We start from the raw sequence: 16,644 nt of genomic DNA on the forward strand, positions 1-16,644 counted from the left end.
ATTTCTGCTTAAAACTGACTTTAGAATGATTTAAGAGGTTTTACCTTTATCATCTGATGGTTAATCACATTAATCCATTTGATTGCTTTGGGTGAAGAGACTGTTTCAGACATGCTGCTGTGGTCTGAAATGACATGCGGCGATGCAAAAGGCGGACCAATTTTTAGCAGCGGACCATTCGGTTTGCGACAACAGTTGCGTGCTCTGCTAGCTGTTAGCGCTATTAGCTGAGAGCGAGAGAAAGTCACATGCAGCTGCCGCTGAAATGGGTGAATTTAAGCTACCATACGAATTAGCTACAGAAAAATAAACCGTGTAAACGATGGAATTGAATTAGAATGGGAATAACCCCCCTGTGTCGCATCATTGGTAAAGCTCAATTTGCGACCGTATAACCAGCATGAATGTCTGCAAATCATCAGACAGAACAGCGTTATTCCCTAAATGCAAATGATTGCCGTTCTTCAGTATATTTGGACAACTATCAGATTCAATTACTACTTTTCCTTAAGTTAAAAAACTAACACGCTTTAGGTGCTGCCTTCCAAAATAGCTCTGTGTGTGTGTGATTATTTTTGTAACTGATTTTGTTTTTTATTAGTGTATTGATTGATTTTTTTTTTAATTTTTGTTTCTGTTTTTCAGATTAGTCAATTTTACATTGTTCAACTTGCCAAGAAATCAGAACCAGAAATTCTACCAATAATGTTGACACTTGCATTCAAATATTTTGTCATAAAATGTATTGAATATTTTTTTTTTAAATCACAACATAAAAAGTAGAACAAATTGAGGCATTGGGGAAAACGTATGGAATAAAATTGTGCACACAGCTTTATTTTTACATGATGCACAAAAAGAAGTAAAAAACCCTAACATATTTCATATTTTCATTCTCAGTTAGTCAATGTGTTATTTTCTGGATTAGTCCATAAAATTGTGAAAAAACATTGTTCAGTGTTTAAACATCTCTGTTTTGTCCACCAGCAAAAGATACGCAGTTTACAGTTGGTTAGATGTTAAGAAACTACAAAAAGTCCCTTTAAGAAGCAGAAATAAGAGAATTTGGACTTTGAAAAAGGAATCAAAAAGATGAATCAATTAGCAAAATAGTTGCCGATTCATTACATGATGTTCTGATAGTTGTGCCTCTAGAAGATGCGCATGGTTGGTCGAGCAGACTGAGCTGATATGATAACCGGCAGCTTTGGAGTCTGGTGTGCTGGACTGGATGTGTGTGTTGCTGAAGCAGCAGTATTTGCGTAGATGGAGGCTGACCCCCCCCCCCCCCCCCCCCCCCAAAAAAAAAGCAAATACCAGTGTTACTGTGTTTGTTGCCAACCCGCCGGGCTCCTTTGTCCACAGGAGCAGCCAGCTGGTCAGCTTGGCAGAGCTCAGCCACAGCAGTCACACCCTCAGCAGGCTGATATTTCACAGCAAGTCCTTATCATCTGTGAGCTCGCAGCCCAACGAAGCCCTCTAGTGTTCAATAATTTAGCAGCACACTGCTGTCAAGACAGAATCTCTGCTGCAGAGCTTCAGGAAGTGTGGAAAAGTGGCTGCACATCAATAAGAATAAGTAAATCTCATGATACATATATATATGGTGGGTTTTTTTTAGTGTGTCTTGTGCATTCTGTTGCACTCTCATTGGGGTTCTTTGTGTTGTAATAAAGTGAAACAAACAGGTAGTTGTGTCTGGGTGGACTTCATTAACATCCAAAGTATTGACCTAAAAAGATAATTGCATTAGTGGCTTATTTACTTGGAAGTTAAAGGTTATTAACTCAGTTGTGAGTTTTAGGTTAAACTAAATTTATAAAGTTCAGTAGTTTTCAACAGAATCCATGTAGTTACTTTTAATTTTAAAGGTACAAGTTCCACAGTGAGGTCATCGTGTGTCCAAGAGGTTTGGATCACGCTGGAACGGACGTGTCGAGCTCCTGTCCAAATTTGCATGTACATGCATTCAATTTTAAAAAATGGAGATTTGGTCCAAAAGTAACATAAGATTAATCAGATTTGGGTTTAAATTATTTTTGATAAGTGACCCAGAAGAGTAATGTTGATCACAAACTGAACGGTTGCATAATGCACCGCTCATTATAGCGCATCCACGATTAAAAGAGCACCATTACATTGATTCCATCTCATATTTGACTTATCAGTTTTTTGAAAATGATGAAGATGAAGAAGATGTTAATTTATCAAAGGACATGTGACTTGAAGTGGGCGTCCTTCTTTCACACTCCCTCCGCTTGAGAGGGATTTTCCAACATATAAACAGTTGCCGAGAATCGACACAGTCTTACACGTACAGAGAGTTGACCTGTTCTCAGATGATGCGCCCAAGTATTTCATAGTGAGCATTGTACGCAGGTGTCTCGACCTGTTGACATGATTAAGGGAGGACAAATTACCGCCTTCAAGTCTCACTTGGGGAGTTAAAATCTTCTTCATATGTGATCATTTGCTCTACATTTCTCAAATGGGGTGGATGTTTTCTTAAAATGATGGATTTACTGAAAATTTGCCCTGAGCTTGCTCAGGTCTTGAACTCTATCAAATCAAATCAATTTTATTTATATAGTGCCATATCACAACAAACAGTTGCCCCAAGGCGCCTTATATTGTAAGGCAAGGCCATACAATAATTACGGAAAAACCCCAACGGTCAAAACAACCCCCTGTGAGCAAGCACTTGGCAACAGTGGGAAAGAAAAACTCCCTTTTAACAGGAAGAAACCTCCAGCAGAACCAGGCTCAGGGAGGGGCAGTCTTCTGCTGGGACTGGTTGGGGCTGAGGGAGAGAACCAGGAAAAAGACATGCTGTGGAGGGGAGCAGAGATCAGTCACTAATGATTAAATGCAGAGTGATGCATACAGAGCAAAAAGAGAAAGAAACACTCAGTGCATCATGGGAACCCCCCAGCAGTCTAAGTCTATAGCAGCATAACTAAGGGATGGTTCAGGGTCACCTGATCCAGCCCTAACTATAAGCTTTAGCAAAAAGGAAAGTTTTAAGCCTAATCTTAAAAGTAGAGAGGGTGTCTGTCTCCCTGATCTGAATTGGGAGCTGGTTCCACAGGAGAGGAGCCTGAAAGCTGAAGGCTCTGCCTCCCATTCTACTCTTACAAACCCTAGGAACTACAAGTAAGCCTGCAGTCTGAGAGCGAAGCGCTCTATTGGGGTGATATGGTACTATGAGGTCCCTAAGATGGGACCTGATTATTCAAAACCTTATAAGTAAGAAGAAGAATTTTAAATTCTATTCTAGAATTAACAGGAAGCCAATGAAGAGAGGCCAATATGGGTGAGATATGCTCTCTCCTAGTCCCTGTTAGCACTCTAGCTGCAGCATTTTGAATTAACTGAAGGCTTTTCAGGGAACTTTTAGGACAACCTGATAATAATGAATTACAATAGTCCAGCCTAGAGGAAATAAATGCATGAATTAGTTTTTCAGCATCACTCTGAGACAAGACCTTTCTAATTTTAGAGATATTGCGCAAATGTAAAAAAGCAGTCCTACAATTTGCTTAATATGCGCATTGAAGGACATATCCTGATCAAAAAGTAGTATTACTAGAGGTCAGGGTAATGCCATCCAGAGTAAGGATCTGGTTAGACACCATGTTTCTAAGATTTGTGGGGCCAAGTACAATAACTTCAGTTTTATCTGAGTTTAAAAGCAGGACATTAGAGGTCATCCATGTCTTTATGTCTGTAAGACAATCCTGCAGTTTAGCTAATTGGTGTGTGTCCTCTGGCTTCATGGATAGGTAAAGCTGGGTATCATCTGCGTAACAATGAAAATTTAAGCAATGCCGTCTAATAATACTACCTAAGGGAAACATGTATAAAGTGAATAAAATTGGTCCTAGCACAGAACCTTGTGGAACTCCATAATTAACCTTAGTCTGTGAAGATTTCCCATTTACATGAACAAATTGTAATCTTTTAGATAAATATGATTCAAACCACCGCAGCGCAGTGCTTTTAATACCTATGGCATGCTCTAATCTCTGTAATAAAATTTTATGTATAACAGTATCAAAAGCAGCACTGAGGTCTAACAGAACAAGCACAGACATGAGTCCACTGTCTGAGGCCATAAGAAGATCATTTGTAACCTTCACTAATGCTGTTTCTGTACTATGATGAATTCTAAAACCTGACTGAAACTCTTCAAATAGACCATTCCTCTGCAGATGATCAGTTAGCTGTTTTACAACTACCCTTTCAAGAATTTTTGAGAGAAAAGGAAGGTTGGAGATTGGCCTATAATTAGCTAAGATAGCTGGGTCAAGTGATGGCTTTTTAAGTAATGGTTTAATTACTGTCACCTTAAAAGCCTGTGGTACATAGCCAACTAACAAAGATAGATTGATCATATTTAAGATCGAAGCATTAATTAATGGTAGGGCTTCCTTGAGCAGCCTGGTAGGAATGGGGTCTAACAGACATGTTGATGGTTTGGAGGAAGTAACTAATGAAAATAACTCAGACAGAACAATCGGAGAGAAAGAGTCTAACCAAATACCGGCATCACTGAAAGCAGCCAAAGATAACGATATGTCTTTGGGATGGTTATGAGTAATTTTTTCTCTAATAGTTAAAATTTTATTAGCAAAGAAAGTCATGAAGTCATTACTAGTTAAAGTTAAAGGAATACTCGGCTCAATAGAGCTCTGACTCTGTCAGCCTGGCTACAGTGTTGAAAAGAAACCTGTGGTTGTTCTTATTTTCTTCAGTTAGTGATGAGTAGTAAGATGTCCTAGCTTTACGGAGGGCTTTTTTTTATAGAGCAACAGACTCTTTTTCCAGGCTAAGTGAAGATCTTCTAAATTAGTGAGACACCATTTCCTCTCCAACTTACAGGTTATCTGCTTTAAGCTGCGAGTTTGTGAGTTATACCACAGAGTCAGGCACTTCTGATTTAAAGCTTTCTTTTTCAGAGGAGCTACAGCATCCAAAGTTGTCTTCAGTGAGGATGTAAAACTATTGACGAGATACTCTATCTCACTTACAGAGTTTAGGTAGCTACTCTGCACTGTGTTGGTATATGGCATTAGAGAACATAAAGAAGGCATCATATCCTTAAACCTAGTTACAGCGCTTTCTGAAAGACTTCTAGTGTAATGAAACTTATTCCCCACTGCTGGGTAGTCCATCAGAGTAAATGTAAATGTTATTAAGAAATGATCAGACAGAAGGGAGTTTTCAGGGAATACTGTTAAGTCTTCAATTTCCATACCATAAATCAGAACAAGATCTAAGATATGATTAAAGTGGTGGGTGGACTCATTTACATTTTGAGCAAAGCCAATTGAGTCTAATAATAGATTAAATGCAGTGTTGATTATCTCAGATACTCTGAGATAATCAGAGTATCTGAGACAACTGAGATTACTATCTCAGATATCAGAACAGGCCTGTCTTGTTACTTTTTGCAACTTAAAGTAACCAATTACCTTTTTTTTTTAACTAAACTTGTATTATGATGATTCAGAATGAGTTTTTACCAAAAGCAGGAGTGTTTTAACCTGCTCACTTGCTTTCTGTGACTGTAAGAGATTTTGAGGTTTTGTTGTTGTCTGTCTTACTGAACTCATTAAACCTTATGCGCCTAGTTTGTAGTTTTTTAGCTACATGTTTGGTTCAATTGTAAATTGTTGTTATGGGTGTTAATTATTTACATTTTATTGTTATGCCTTGATGTACATTGAATATTCTAATCAAATCTGATTGGTTAATCGTGTGAGATTTCAGACTTTATAGTATTGGGGTAACAGTGGCAAAATATTTGACTGTTTCATATTTGGATGTATTACTCTGCGCCCTGACCGGTGTTCTGACAAGATGTCATGACTGTTGAATGTCATTCCTGTACTCCGCTCAACTGCACATGTGCAATATAGTTGGGACACGGAACTGCCGATTTATGCGACGGATCACAAATTCTACAACACCAGCTGTGCACGCTGCTAGCTGTTAGCACTGTTAACTGAGAGCGAGAGAAAGTTGCGTACCGATGCCGCCCTTGAAATGGGTGATTTTAAGCTACCATATGAAAGTATTGATGTGGATTCTGATACAGAATTACCGTTTCACATTTGATGGATTTTCACGTTTGATGGATTACTCCGCGCCCTGACCGCTGTTGGATCGACGCTGCCTCGGCTTGACGATAAGCCTCGCCGACCGAATTACCTACAGAAAAATAAACTGTGCAAATGATGGAATTGAATTAGAAAGGGAATAACCCCCTTTTGTCTGATGCTTTGCAGACATACATGCTGTTATACGGTTGCAAATAAGCATTTTAACATGTCGTCGGTAAAGCTCAATTTGCGACCGTATAACCAGCATAAATGTCCGCAAATCATCAGACACAACAGGGTTATTCCCTAATTATGCTTGAAAACGCTACATAAATCCTTTTTCCCCCCATTTGTTGCAAAAATAAAAACACCTGAAATTATTCAGGTGTTTGATGTGCTGACTTTTTAAACTCTTCCACAGTCTGATTTGTCTTTGTACGTCTTGTGTCACCGTCAGCTGCCTCTCTGATCTCTCCTTAGAGCATATTATCAAACGGAACCTTCTACCGCTGGGGATTTTTTGCTCCAGATGGGCCTGCCCTGGATGAGGTCAGCCTCCTGGTGGATGCAGGGAAGGTAACGGCCTCAGTGATGATCTCACACACATGCGCACACACACAGTGTAGGAGGTGTAAATCCTCTCTCATTAACACCTCTCTCACAGTTTGAAGATTACTAACATGTCGGGGATTCCTTACATAGTCATCCTGCTACTTATGGAGTGAGCATCGTGTCTCCCACTGTGTTTGCCGGATTGTTTGCGGTGGGCACGGATGCCTGCCGGGCGCCAGGAGACCACCAATGGATTTTCAAACTGCTGCTGAACAGCTATTCACAATGCATGTTGGACCTCTGCCCTTTTGTCCAGCGGCTTACAGCGAGTCCACACCGGTGACAGGAAGCTACAGACACACATTCCCTATACAAACACATGCTCCCTTCCCGTCCTAATCTGGCAGGAGTGTAGACATTTTCCAGTGTGACACCACGCCGCTTCCCATTCATTGCTGGAGACGAGAGGTGCTGACCGGAATAACAGGATTGTCCAACCTCATCACATTCTAAACCCCTCCCTCACTTTGTCATTGAGCACAAGATGATGCAATCGGAGCTCATGGGTGTTTCATCATCTAAAATAGTCACATCATCTGCAAAGATAGAAATCTGAAATTTATCTTTTTTTTTTTCCCCTTCCCTGGCTTGTCACAGATCCTGCCAGTGGTGGAGGCACAGTTCCCATTTACCCAGGTGCCTCAGGCCTTTCAGAAGCTAGAGATGGGCCACGCCAGAGGGAAGACAGTCGTGAGGGTGACCGAAGAGGACAACTGCACCGCACAAGATGATGAGACGGTGCACGGTTACATGGGGACTGCAGAGTCGGAGCGAGTGTAGGGAAAAAGTTGAGCAGAAATGGAGACGACCAAAAGATCCGTGAATCTCCTCCAAAGCTTGAGTGCTTCCTTCAAACAGAGCAGAGGTGGCGCTGTTGTGTGGCCAGATCTGTCGTGTTCTGCCAGATCCATCAAACCTCCAAGTTGTAACCTGCCACACACACATCACACACACCATATGGAAAAATTTGGCACTTTAACAGATTTGAACGTCCTCTTGTAGCAAGGAAAGCAGACAGGACGAGTTTCCACCATGTTGCATTTTTGACAACTTCCATCAGCACTTGGAATTTTCCCACCTCAGCCTCCTTGGTTTATTTTATACCAGCTGCAAGAATGTGCGACGCTTTTGATGAATTTATTGACAAAACATTTTTACAATTGTAAGCACAAGATCTACATATTTTGGAGACAACAAAGAAAAAAAAGACATTTAATAAGCAAAACGTTTTTTCTTGCCTCTTGTATGCATGCAGCCGGAGTAAGACAGAACAGTACATGGATATAAATGTTAACACTGTTTAACTTAATTACAAACAGGCAAATGTGTTTATTGGGTTGAAAAAGACAAACTATAATCGTTAACGTGTCTGGACGTTTCAAACATTTCACGTTCAGAGTGCAGTATTTCTTGCGTTAAGAGTGATACATTCTTACGAATTACTGCATAGATCTCCACGTCGCAGACAGCATTAGATGGTTTGTAGACCGGCTGAAGACTTCAACGTCGTACCTCGTCCTCGAACACTCGCCCTTCAGTTGCGTAACGAAGCCTCAGGTAGAGCTGTGCTTCTGTAATTTTCTTGATCCGCAGTCATTTTCAAATAATTTCCACGTCCCACCTTTGATTGAGTTTGTGTGGCTCCAGCATGTTGAGAATCACTTGGTTTTTGTCGTAGTTGTGGCCCCCTGAGAGAAAGACATTTTAGCATTTATTCTCTGTAGCAGTCTACTTAGTTAAATACAATCCTGGATCAAATTCCTGGCATCCATATGTTTAAGATACAGGATTTATAGGTGCTATAACTGGTTGTGCCACTAGATGGCACACATCTCAACCAAATTCAATTCAATTGAATTAATTATAATGCACCAAATCACAACAAAAGCCGTCTCAAGGCGCCTCACACAGAACAGTTCAACATAAAAATTCAATAAATAATTAAAAATGAATAAAAAATTCAAATAAATAATTAAAAACAGAAGTAAAAGAATAAAACAGATAAAAAATAAAAACTATTCATAAGAAAGAGAATAAAAATGGGTTTTAAGTCTTGACTTAAAAATGTCCACAGACTCTGACTGCCTCACGGTTGCAGGAAGACCAAACCAAAACACCCCAAAGGAGTTAGAAGTGGATGTGAACTATTTTAAGTTCTTTACTCAGAATACAGGAGTGCCACTAAATTCTGACCAGGACTGTATTTTTAAGAATTGCTGCTGGATTGAGTTTGCTTTTAAAGTCTGAATTCTAAAAGCGGTAAATGACTTGTGCCGACTTCAATCAATCAATCAATTTTATTTATATAGCGCCAAATCACAACAAACAGTTGCCCCAAGGCGCTTGAATAATTAATTATTTAAAATCTCATTGGGTGTCATATGTTACTCCATATGTTCATGTAATTAATTGTACAATCCGTTACACAGCCAGAGTAAAATTAGACCTTTAGTCCACAAGGGGTCACTAAGTGACAGTGCTGCAAACTAAACCAGAGTTCAGACGTCAACGATAGAAGGTAATTACTGTCACAGACCTGGTGGTAATTTTGTAATTATTGTGGAGTTTTCTGACACTTAAAGTATAACTGTGATTTACAGACATTAAATAAGACTGCGATTGTGTAACCCGATACTTTTAAATGTCAAACTCATCCCAGCTGGCATTTGCAAGTTATGAACTAAACACGTCTTAAATGCAGCAGATTACTCAGTGAAATGAAAACTATTTCTTCCCACGGGTGAATGGCGCTCGCTCACCTTTGACCTCCAGGACCAAACCAGAGGCGGTGTACTGGATAAATCCTTCCGGGGTGATGTTCCACAGGTGGATTTGGGCTTCCAGCTCTGGGGTGACTCCCACACGGCTTCCTGCCATGGTCACAGTCCCACTGGGACTCAGGCAGCACTCCTCCAGCAGCTGGAAACACACAACTGTTAAACTTGTTTCTGTAATTTAACGGCACAGATGAATTCGTACGACAATGGTACCGGTACCCTGCAGTGCAAAAATCCATTCCGGTAGGCCCAGATCTGCTCCGGTCCGTTTGTCTCCTCTGTTTCTTGGATCCGTATCAGTTTGATATCATCCAGTTCGCCGGTAATGGACATCAGCCAACCCGTTTGCCTGTTTTTTAGATGGAAATGCACCTGCTTCTACTCAGGGGTAAGACGAAAAAAAAAAAGTAAAAAAAAAAAAAAAAACAGGGTGAGCTGTAAAAAATGCTTTTGATGTTTACGGGTGCTTTGGAATATATATGTACTATAAATAAAAGCATTTTTCTTATTTTGTAGTTTTTGCCTTATAGTAAGTGGTTATTGTAATATAGAGAGGTTGTATCAGTTCACTTTTTTTTTTCGACATACAAGATTAGATGTGGTTATTGTTAATTTTTTGTCTCACATATGTTTAATTGTCTACTCATTTATTTGTAGGTCAACATAGATGGAGTGAGCACACACTTTTTTTTTCTGCAGAACAGTTTGTGCTCACAGTGCAGCAGGTACCTGTGCGAGAGGCCGCAAAGATCCAATTTTCTGCCAGCCGCTGAAATCTCTCCAGTTGGGCACGTCACCAGGTTTCAGCAAAATCTGAGCGCCCCGATAGTTTAGTCCCTCGTATAAAACCCACCTGGAAATAAAAACAAACTCACTCTGTGTGTTTGAAGTTACCAGATTCCCCAAATTCATATGAGATTTGGGCCACTTGTGGTGTTTTGATCTCATTTGTATTTTTGGCAAATGCTCCCAACAGGTCACAAAGGCTATGTTCACATTACCAGCTGAAGTGACCTCAATAAGAGTTTTGAGACATGTGACCCCCTGATCTCTGGTGATGTGACCAACTAAATCCTCAAATACAAGTCAGTTGTGTTATGTTCACACTCGTCAAACGACAACATTTTTAACAGTTACAAAGTTAAAGAAGTGCTGTTCATATTAATACAATCAGAGAACAATAAGCCTGAAATAGCTGTTAGCTAATGCTTATTACTGCATTAAGTAATGTCAATGTAAAATGTTAGCAATATAAAAGTTTTACAAAATGGAATTAGAAGAAAAAATACAACCAATAAAACAGACTTAAAAATGTGAAAACCAAAATATATACATCACACAGATAAATAAGTCTGATCCCATCAGATCTCAGAAGCTAAGCAGTGTGGGGCCTGGTTAGTACTTGGATGGGAGACTGCTTTGGAACACCAGGGGCTGGACAGTGGAGTTGCGTCAGGAAGGGCATACGGTGTAAAACGTGCCAAATACTAATGTGGATCTGGCTGTATCTGCTGTGGTGACCCTGAACAAACCGGAGCAGCCAAAAGGACAACCACAACACAACATACGTCACACAGATACGACAAATTAATTGAAAATAAACAGAAGAAGGGTTATTGCACAAAAAAACCTCTCAAATGTAGGCCTGTGGCTCCCATGTGCCTTCTGAGAAAATGTGCCTGAAATGTATCTTTTGAAGTAGATCTTTGTGCCACTGCACCCTGACGCTACATAACCGCTGATGCAGCAGACAAACCTTGCACTAAAGAAGCATATAACTCCTTCAGAGTTGACATGAGTGTCTTGATGGCTTCCCTCACTTGTCACCTTGTGTGGTCACTTGGTTTTTGAAAACTGGCTCCTCCAGACAGATTTAAAACAGTGCTGTACTGACCTGTCTAAAGGAAACTGGCTGTAAGTGATGATTTGTGGAAAAATAATCCTCATTTATTTATAGGCTCTAAAAAAAAATAGCTCCTGATATTTTTTTAATACACACATATTGTTTTATTCCAGCTCCACTGTGGTGGTGCACAGAGGTCCAAATATTTATGCACCTGACTGTACTTTCAGTGGTTGTGGCACATCTTGGAAACTGATGGTCATATGGTTGTATTTTTGGTGTTAAATTCTTTGTAAAGTACCTGTTTTTGTAAAGGCTCTAATGGAACACTTACCAGAACCTGCAGTGTTATTATGGCAACAGCCAGAAATGACAAAAATCACCCATTACGGGACAAAAAGTTTTATTTTTGCGCTTTGTTTGAAACCTGAACTTCTGCAGCACCTTGAAGCTCAAACATCCACTTTAGCTGTTTCGCTGATAATGCTTTGGGTGTCACTTTGAGCGGCTGATTGGCCTCGCTCGCCGTGAACCCTTTATTTCTTCAGTGTGAAATCACACCTGCACACTGAAAGTCACATCAGCAGAAGGTTTCCATCAGCGCTCCATCTGTCAGAGCTGTACTGTGAAGATGTGCAGACGCTGCATTCTGCACCTCGTTAAATTACGACACATCACCTGTGACAATACGAGCCGCGTGGGCGGGGTTTACAGCTCGGAACGTGATGCAAAGGGAAGAAAACAAACTGGTTTATTTGGACACGTGGCTGTTTCACACCCTGCCGTCAGGAGACGGCGCCGTGGGTTTATTAGCTTGCTCTCTGTAACAACTTCACATTCCTGCACGCTGAGCGTTACCCCGCTGTAACGTACTCACATGCCTCCTTCCACCAGCACCGACTGCACGCGGCTGCAGCCTGCAGCCAGCTGAAGGTTGACTGCGGCGTCTGTCAGAACCACCCGCTTTCCCCGCAGAGCGCCCCGCTCGAAAAGAGTGATGGATGGCAGCGAGAACTCCTGTCGAGAGAGAGAAGGAGGGTGAGCGGAGCTGGACGGAGAGAGTGGGCGGAGAGCAGTGGCTTTCCGTTAAGGGCACTGTGAGGTTGCCCTGGAAACAGACAAGTCCAGCCTTTGTTCTCGCTGGCTTTCTGCTAATTATAATGTGCAATTTTCAAAGTAGATTAGATTAGTTCCTGTGGCCCACTTTGAAATCTGAACACCTTCTGCAGCCCAATGAAACCTTTAATCACAGTTCTGACTGACACATCAAACTAAGATGAAGTATTTCTATGTTTATATTACGTTAAAGTAGGTCCCAGTTTATGGCTACGTTCCCGTGCAATCAATACACCCAAGCAGTGTTTGAAGAAAATACGTAAAAATGCAAAACACCTGGTCAAGACCATGCCAGCACAACTGGTGATGATGTAACGATTGTATAGTGAAGTTGGCCAATCAGAAGCCTGGAAAAAAAAAAATTAAATTTCCCTTCATTGTCTACAAGTACACATTGGAATAGAGTTTCTTAAAATGTTTACCGTGGAAACAGTTTTAGAAAATTTCCATTTTGAGTGACCTAAAATGCTGTTTGCGTGTGAACGAAAGGCCAAAATGCACAGGAAAGAAAGCGGTTTCCCAAAATATGTGTGAATGTTTGGACAGCCTAAATCACATCGCTTTGTTTTATAACTTCGGATTTCTATTAAAAAAATAAAAAAATGGGAAATGTTCAACTTTACTACAACACTGAAAGTGAAACATTATTTCATTTACTTCATTCATGGCCCACCTGCAGCACCTTCACAGCCCACCAGGTGGCACTAGTCCATTACATGTGTTTTGTTTAAATGTGCAACACCTTTTGAATTTTTAACAATTTAATTTGGAAAAAGCGCTTACGTTAGTAGAACTCTATCTTCGTTTTTATAGTACTCAAAGGATTCACAATCCTTATTGCCAGTGTGGTCAAAATTTCCCTTTTCTGGAAAAACCAAATGTTGAACCACACGTCATGTTTCTGATGTCACGACAAGCTGGAAAACTGGAAATTCAATAAAATTCCTAGCACTTGGACGTCAAAGGACACCGCGATGCTGCACCTGCTAGTGTTAGCTTCACGGTGCCAAAGAAATGAGGTAGGCCCTCAATTGTGACTAAAAATGTCCTTTAAAAAAATAAACTGCTAAAGGAAATTGGATGGCGACGGACACATCTAATAACGACTGGCCAATGGCGATCCTGTTCCAAAGAACCCTGGGTGAATTTTGGACATATTTCACATGGAAGGTTTGCTGGATATGTGCTAGACAGATAAGCTAACACATACTCATGCCTGCTGTGTCAGTTGTCAATAATAATGTTAGTTATGGGTGGGCGGATCGATCCTAATATCGATAATATCGATACCAATGCTGGTATTGATATTGAACGATCCTCGTGTAAAAAGATCGATACTCAAGCTTTTTTCTCTCCCGCACGCACTGACTGCTGCGCACGCAGATTCATCAAAGTATACTCTGTAAGAGCAGCATGGCGCTGTGTCCACAACACGGAGCAGCGCGCTCTTGTATTGTGGTTTGTCAGCCCTCTACCTCGGGAGATTTTGTTTTAAGTTGTGTTGCGTGATATTTTTAAAAACAAAAATGTTGGTTGTGATAATAAAGTATTTTGTTGTCAGGTACAATGTTTGGCGAAATTCTATCCCAGGTCTTGTGGATCCTTTGGATCTATGAAGCTTAAATATGAAAATATATCGATAAAGTATCGGTATCGGCGATACTGGGCCTTTATTTACTTGGTATCGGATCAATACAAAATTCCCGGTATCGCTCGCCTCTGTTAGTTACAGTTACAAGGCTTTTACTTGGTTTGCCAAAATATGTCCGTGGGGGCAAACATTTTATTGTAGCTTGTTAAAATCCTTGTGATGAGTTGTAAGTTGGAAATGCTGAGTTCCCAGCTTCCATCAAATGCCACATGAACTTTGAACCTTGCGCGTGCACATAGCCTGTTTCGTGCCATCTTGCAAGATGTCACGATAAAGTGCCATGGACTCCCACCCCCCAAAATACACAGAGCAATAAAATTTGCTGTAGTGCACCACATAGACAATTATCATCATAACTAGAATATTGTGGACAATTTAAAGGCACTACACCTTTAAGGCAAAAAGAAAAAAAGATCTCCATTTGTGCCCAAATATCATGCTGTGCCTGTTTTCATTTTTTTTGTTCCATAAATGTCAAAACATGTCCTTTGAATGGGTGGATGTCCTCACCCTGAAAGGTTTGGGACAATTTGCAGCTCCTTTTTCACTTCATTTCCAATTTCATTGGAAATTGCCACTTTTTTCTTTTCAATTTGGCACACGATACCCCAAATATTACAAAGATCTGCCCCCAAGTTTAAATCCTGTAAGTAAGTAAGTAAGCTTTATTTGTAAAGCGCCTTTCACAGACCAGGGTCACAAAGCGCTGCACATGGCATACAAAAATAATCTAAAAATAACATACGAAAACAATAAAATACAATATTAGGCTGCACCTGTTTAACACCGTTTCATGCTGTGGTTTTTGAAGGACTGAGTTTATTATTACATCCAAGAAATTAATTAATGGTAACTAACATCAGAAATATATGGAAGTAAATCTGTGCCATCAGAGTTTGAATTTGAATTTTTAAGGTTGAATGTTTTTAGCATTAAAAATCAGTTTGAAATTGAATTTGTAAGGTTGAATTTGTTTAGCGTCAGAAAACTTCAATCTAAAAAAAAAAAATTCAACCTCAAAAATTCAACCTAAAAGAAATTTCAACCTAAAAAAAAAAAAAAAAAAATTCAACCTAAAAAAACAGAAAAGCAGGGAGAAGTATGTACGTACATTATGGAAGTAAATCTGTGCCATCAGAGTTTGAAGTTGAATTTCTAAGGTTGAATTTGTTTAGCATCAAAATATTCAGCCTCAAAAACTACAACCTAAAAAAAAAAAAAAAAAAATTCAACCTAAAAAATAAAAAATTGAGGTTGAAAATTTTTTTTCAACCTCAAAAGACCTATGCTTCTACTACTCCGTAACTCTGTGGCTGTTGGGGTTGGTGGGTGTCACAATGCAATTCACTGCCAGAACAGTAGGGGGTGCAAGATTTTTTGTGAAGACTGGCCTACTAACCTATGAAAGTCATTGTCAAAACTGAAAAAGTGAAGTGAGTTTCCGGAAATGAGGCACGATGGGCTAAGGAGAGGTGTTTGGGGGTTCACAATGACGCAGAGAGCTCTGTGTGGTTACAGAGTTGAGGATACAGAGTAGAGTAAATTGGGTTAAAGTTGCTCGTCAGCAGTATATAAATATACAATGTGCCCAAACAAAGAGTCATCGCTGAGTCTTTGGAGTCGATTGTCGTGAACAAACTGGCTCCGCTGACTATAGATATTAAGTGCGCTACCTTGATCGTGTGATGAAAAACATTTTGTTTGTAATGGGCATAGCTTCTTCTAATTGGTTATAAAAATGAAACTCAACATATGAAAACAAAGATCAACTTACAAAGCCAGCAGTCTGCAGAGACTGGATGGAGGCACGAGCGCTCGTGCAGCCCATTGCTCTCACATCCGCGTACCTCCCTTCTTCTAACACGTACATCTTCCCAGTGAAGTCTTGACCTTCGAATGCCAGCCAGCTTGAAATCAGTTGCAAAAATACAAACATATTAACAACAAATTATTTTCTGGATTTATCAGTTTATCTTTTAAATGTGAGAGAATGATCAAATGAATCAGATTTCAAGTGTGCTTTATCTTTAAACTACTGGTAAGCCCAAACCAGTTTACCTCACATTTAGCAACTTTACACCAGTTTGCCCTTTTAAAAACAGATTTAGCGTAATATGACCACTTTAACACCAGATTACCTTTCATTTAAACAGAAAACAGCAAGTTGAAGCAATATTAAAACACATGAAAATAGTTAAATATCTGTGTTGAACTAGTTTAAACAGCTGACCTGATTTAAAGGCAGTTTAAACTGGTTTCAAAACAAATTAATTAGTTGAGATCCAGCCAATTGGTTCAGAGTTTAAAATTAGGTAATTTCTAGTGATTGTAATATTTGAATAAATATGTAGTAATATTTTCCCTAGGTTCTGGGAAAGCATAGGCATATACTCTGTGAAATGCAATAAATGAATAAAGTTAATCTCTTGTTTCACACAATAATTCCAAAACAGTAATTGCTAGCTTCATGTTTGCCCCCAAATAAAGAGGGGATATAATGAGGATAAACTGATTAAAATTTGGTTTATTTTGGTCCAACAG

The 16,644-nt window shown here is 39.8% G+C and overlaps 2 protein-coding genes across 5 annotated transcripts in view; one reads left to right on the top strand and one right to left on the bottom strand.

Moving 5' to 3' along the window:
- The window catches only part of LOC117503137 (reticulon-4-interacting protein 1 homolog, mitochondrial-like), a 32,856-nt gene extending 24,744 nt beyond the window's left edge, over positions 1 to 8,112 (top strand). For both annotated transcript variants that reach the window (XM_034162315.1, XM_034162314.1), the window contains 2 exons: positions 6,585 to 6,680; positions 7,314 to 8,112. In XM_034162315.1, coding sequence (XP_034018206.1) covers positions 6,585 to 6,680; positions 7,314 to 7,496 — 279 coding nt within the window. In that variant the 3' untranslated portion in view covers positions 7,497 to 8,112. The remainder of the gene's footprint in view (positions 1 to 6,584; positions 6,681 to 7,313) is intronic.
- Positions 6,095 to 16,644, bottom strand: part of LOC117503135 (nascent polypeptide-associated complex subunit alpha, muscle-specific form-like) — a 51,696-nt gene continuing 41,146 nt past the window's right edge. For 2 of the 3 annotated variants that reach the window (XM_034162312.1, XM_034162311.1), the window contains 6 exons: positions 15,878 to 16,010; positions 12,214 to 12,353; positions 10,223 to 10,346; positions 9,713 to 9,871; positions 9,476 to 9,635; positions 8,002 to 8,404 (listed from right to left, as the gene is read on the bottom strand). In XM_034162312.1, coding sequence (XP_034018203.1) covers positions 8,316 to 8,404; positions 9,476 to 9,635; positions 9,713 to 9,871; positions 10,223 to 10,346; positions 12,214 to 12,353; positions 15,878 to 16,010 — 805 coding nt within the window. In that variant the 3' untranslated portion in view covers positions 8,002 to 8,315. Of the gene's footprint in view, positions 6,562 to 8,001; positions 8,405 to 9,475; positions 9,636 to 9,712; positions 9,872 to 10,222; positions 10,347 to 11,014; positions 11,025 to 12,213; positions 12,354 to 15,877; positions 16,011 to 16,644 lie in introns of those variants that run through there. The other variant, XM_034162313.1, reaches the window with a different exon arrangement.

The sequence above is a fragment of the Thalassophryne amazonica genome, chromosome 21, assembly GCF_902500255.1.
Source record: "Thalassophryne amazonica chromosome 21, fThaAma1.1, whole genome shotgun sequence".
Taxonomy (NCBI): Eukaryota; Metazoa; Chordata; class Actinopteri; order Batrachoidiformes; family Batrachoididae; genus Thalassophryne; species Thalassophryne amazonica.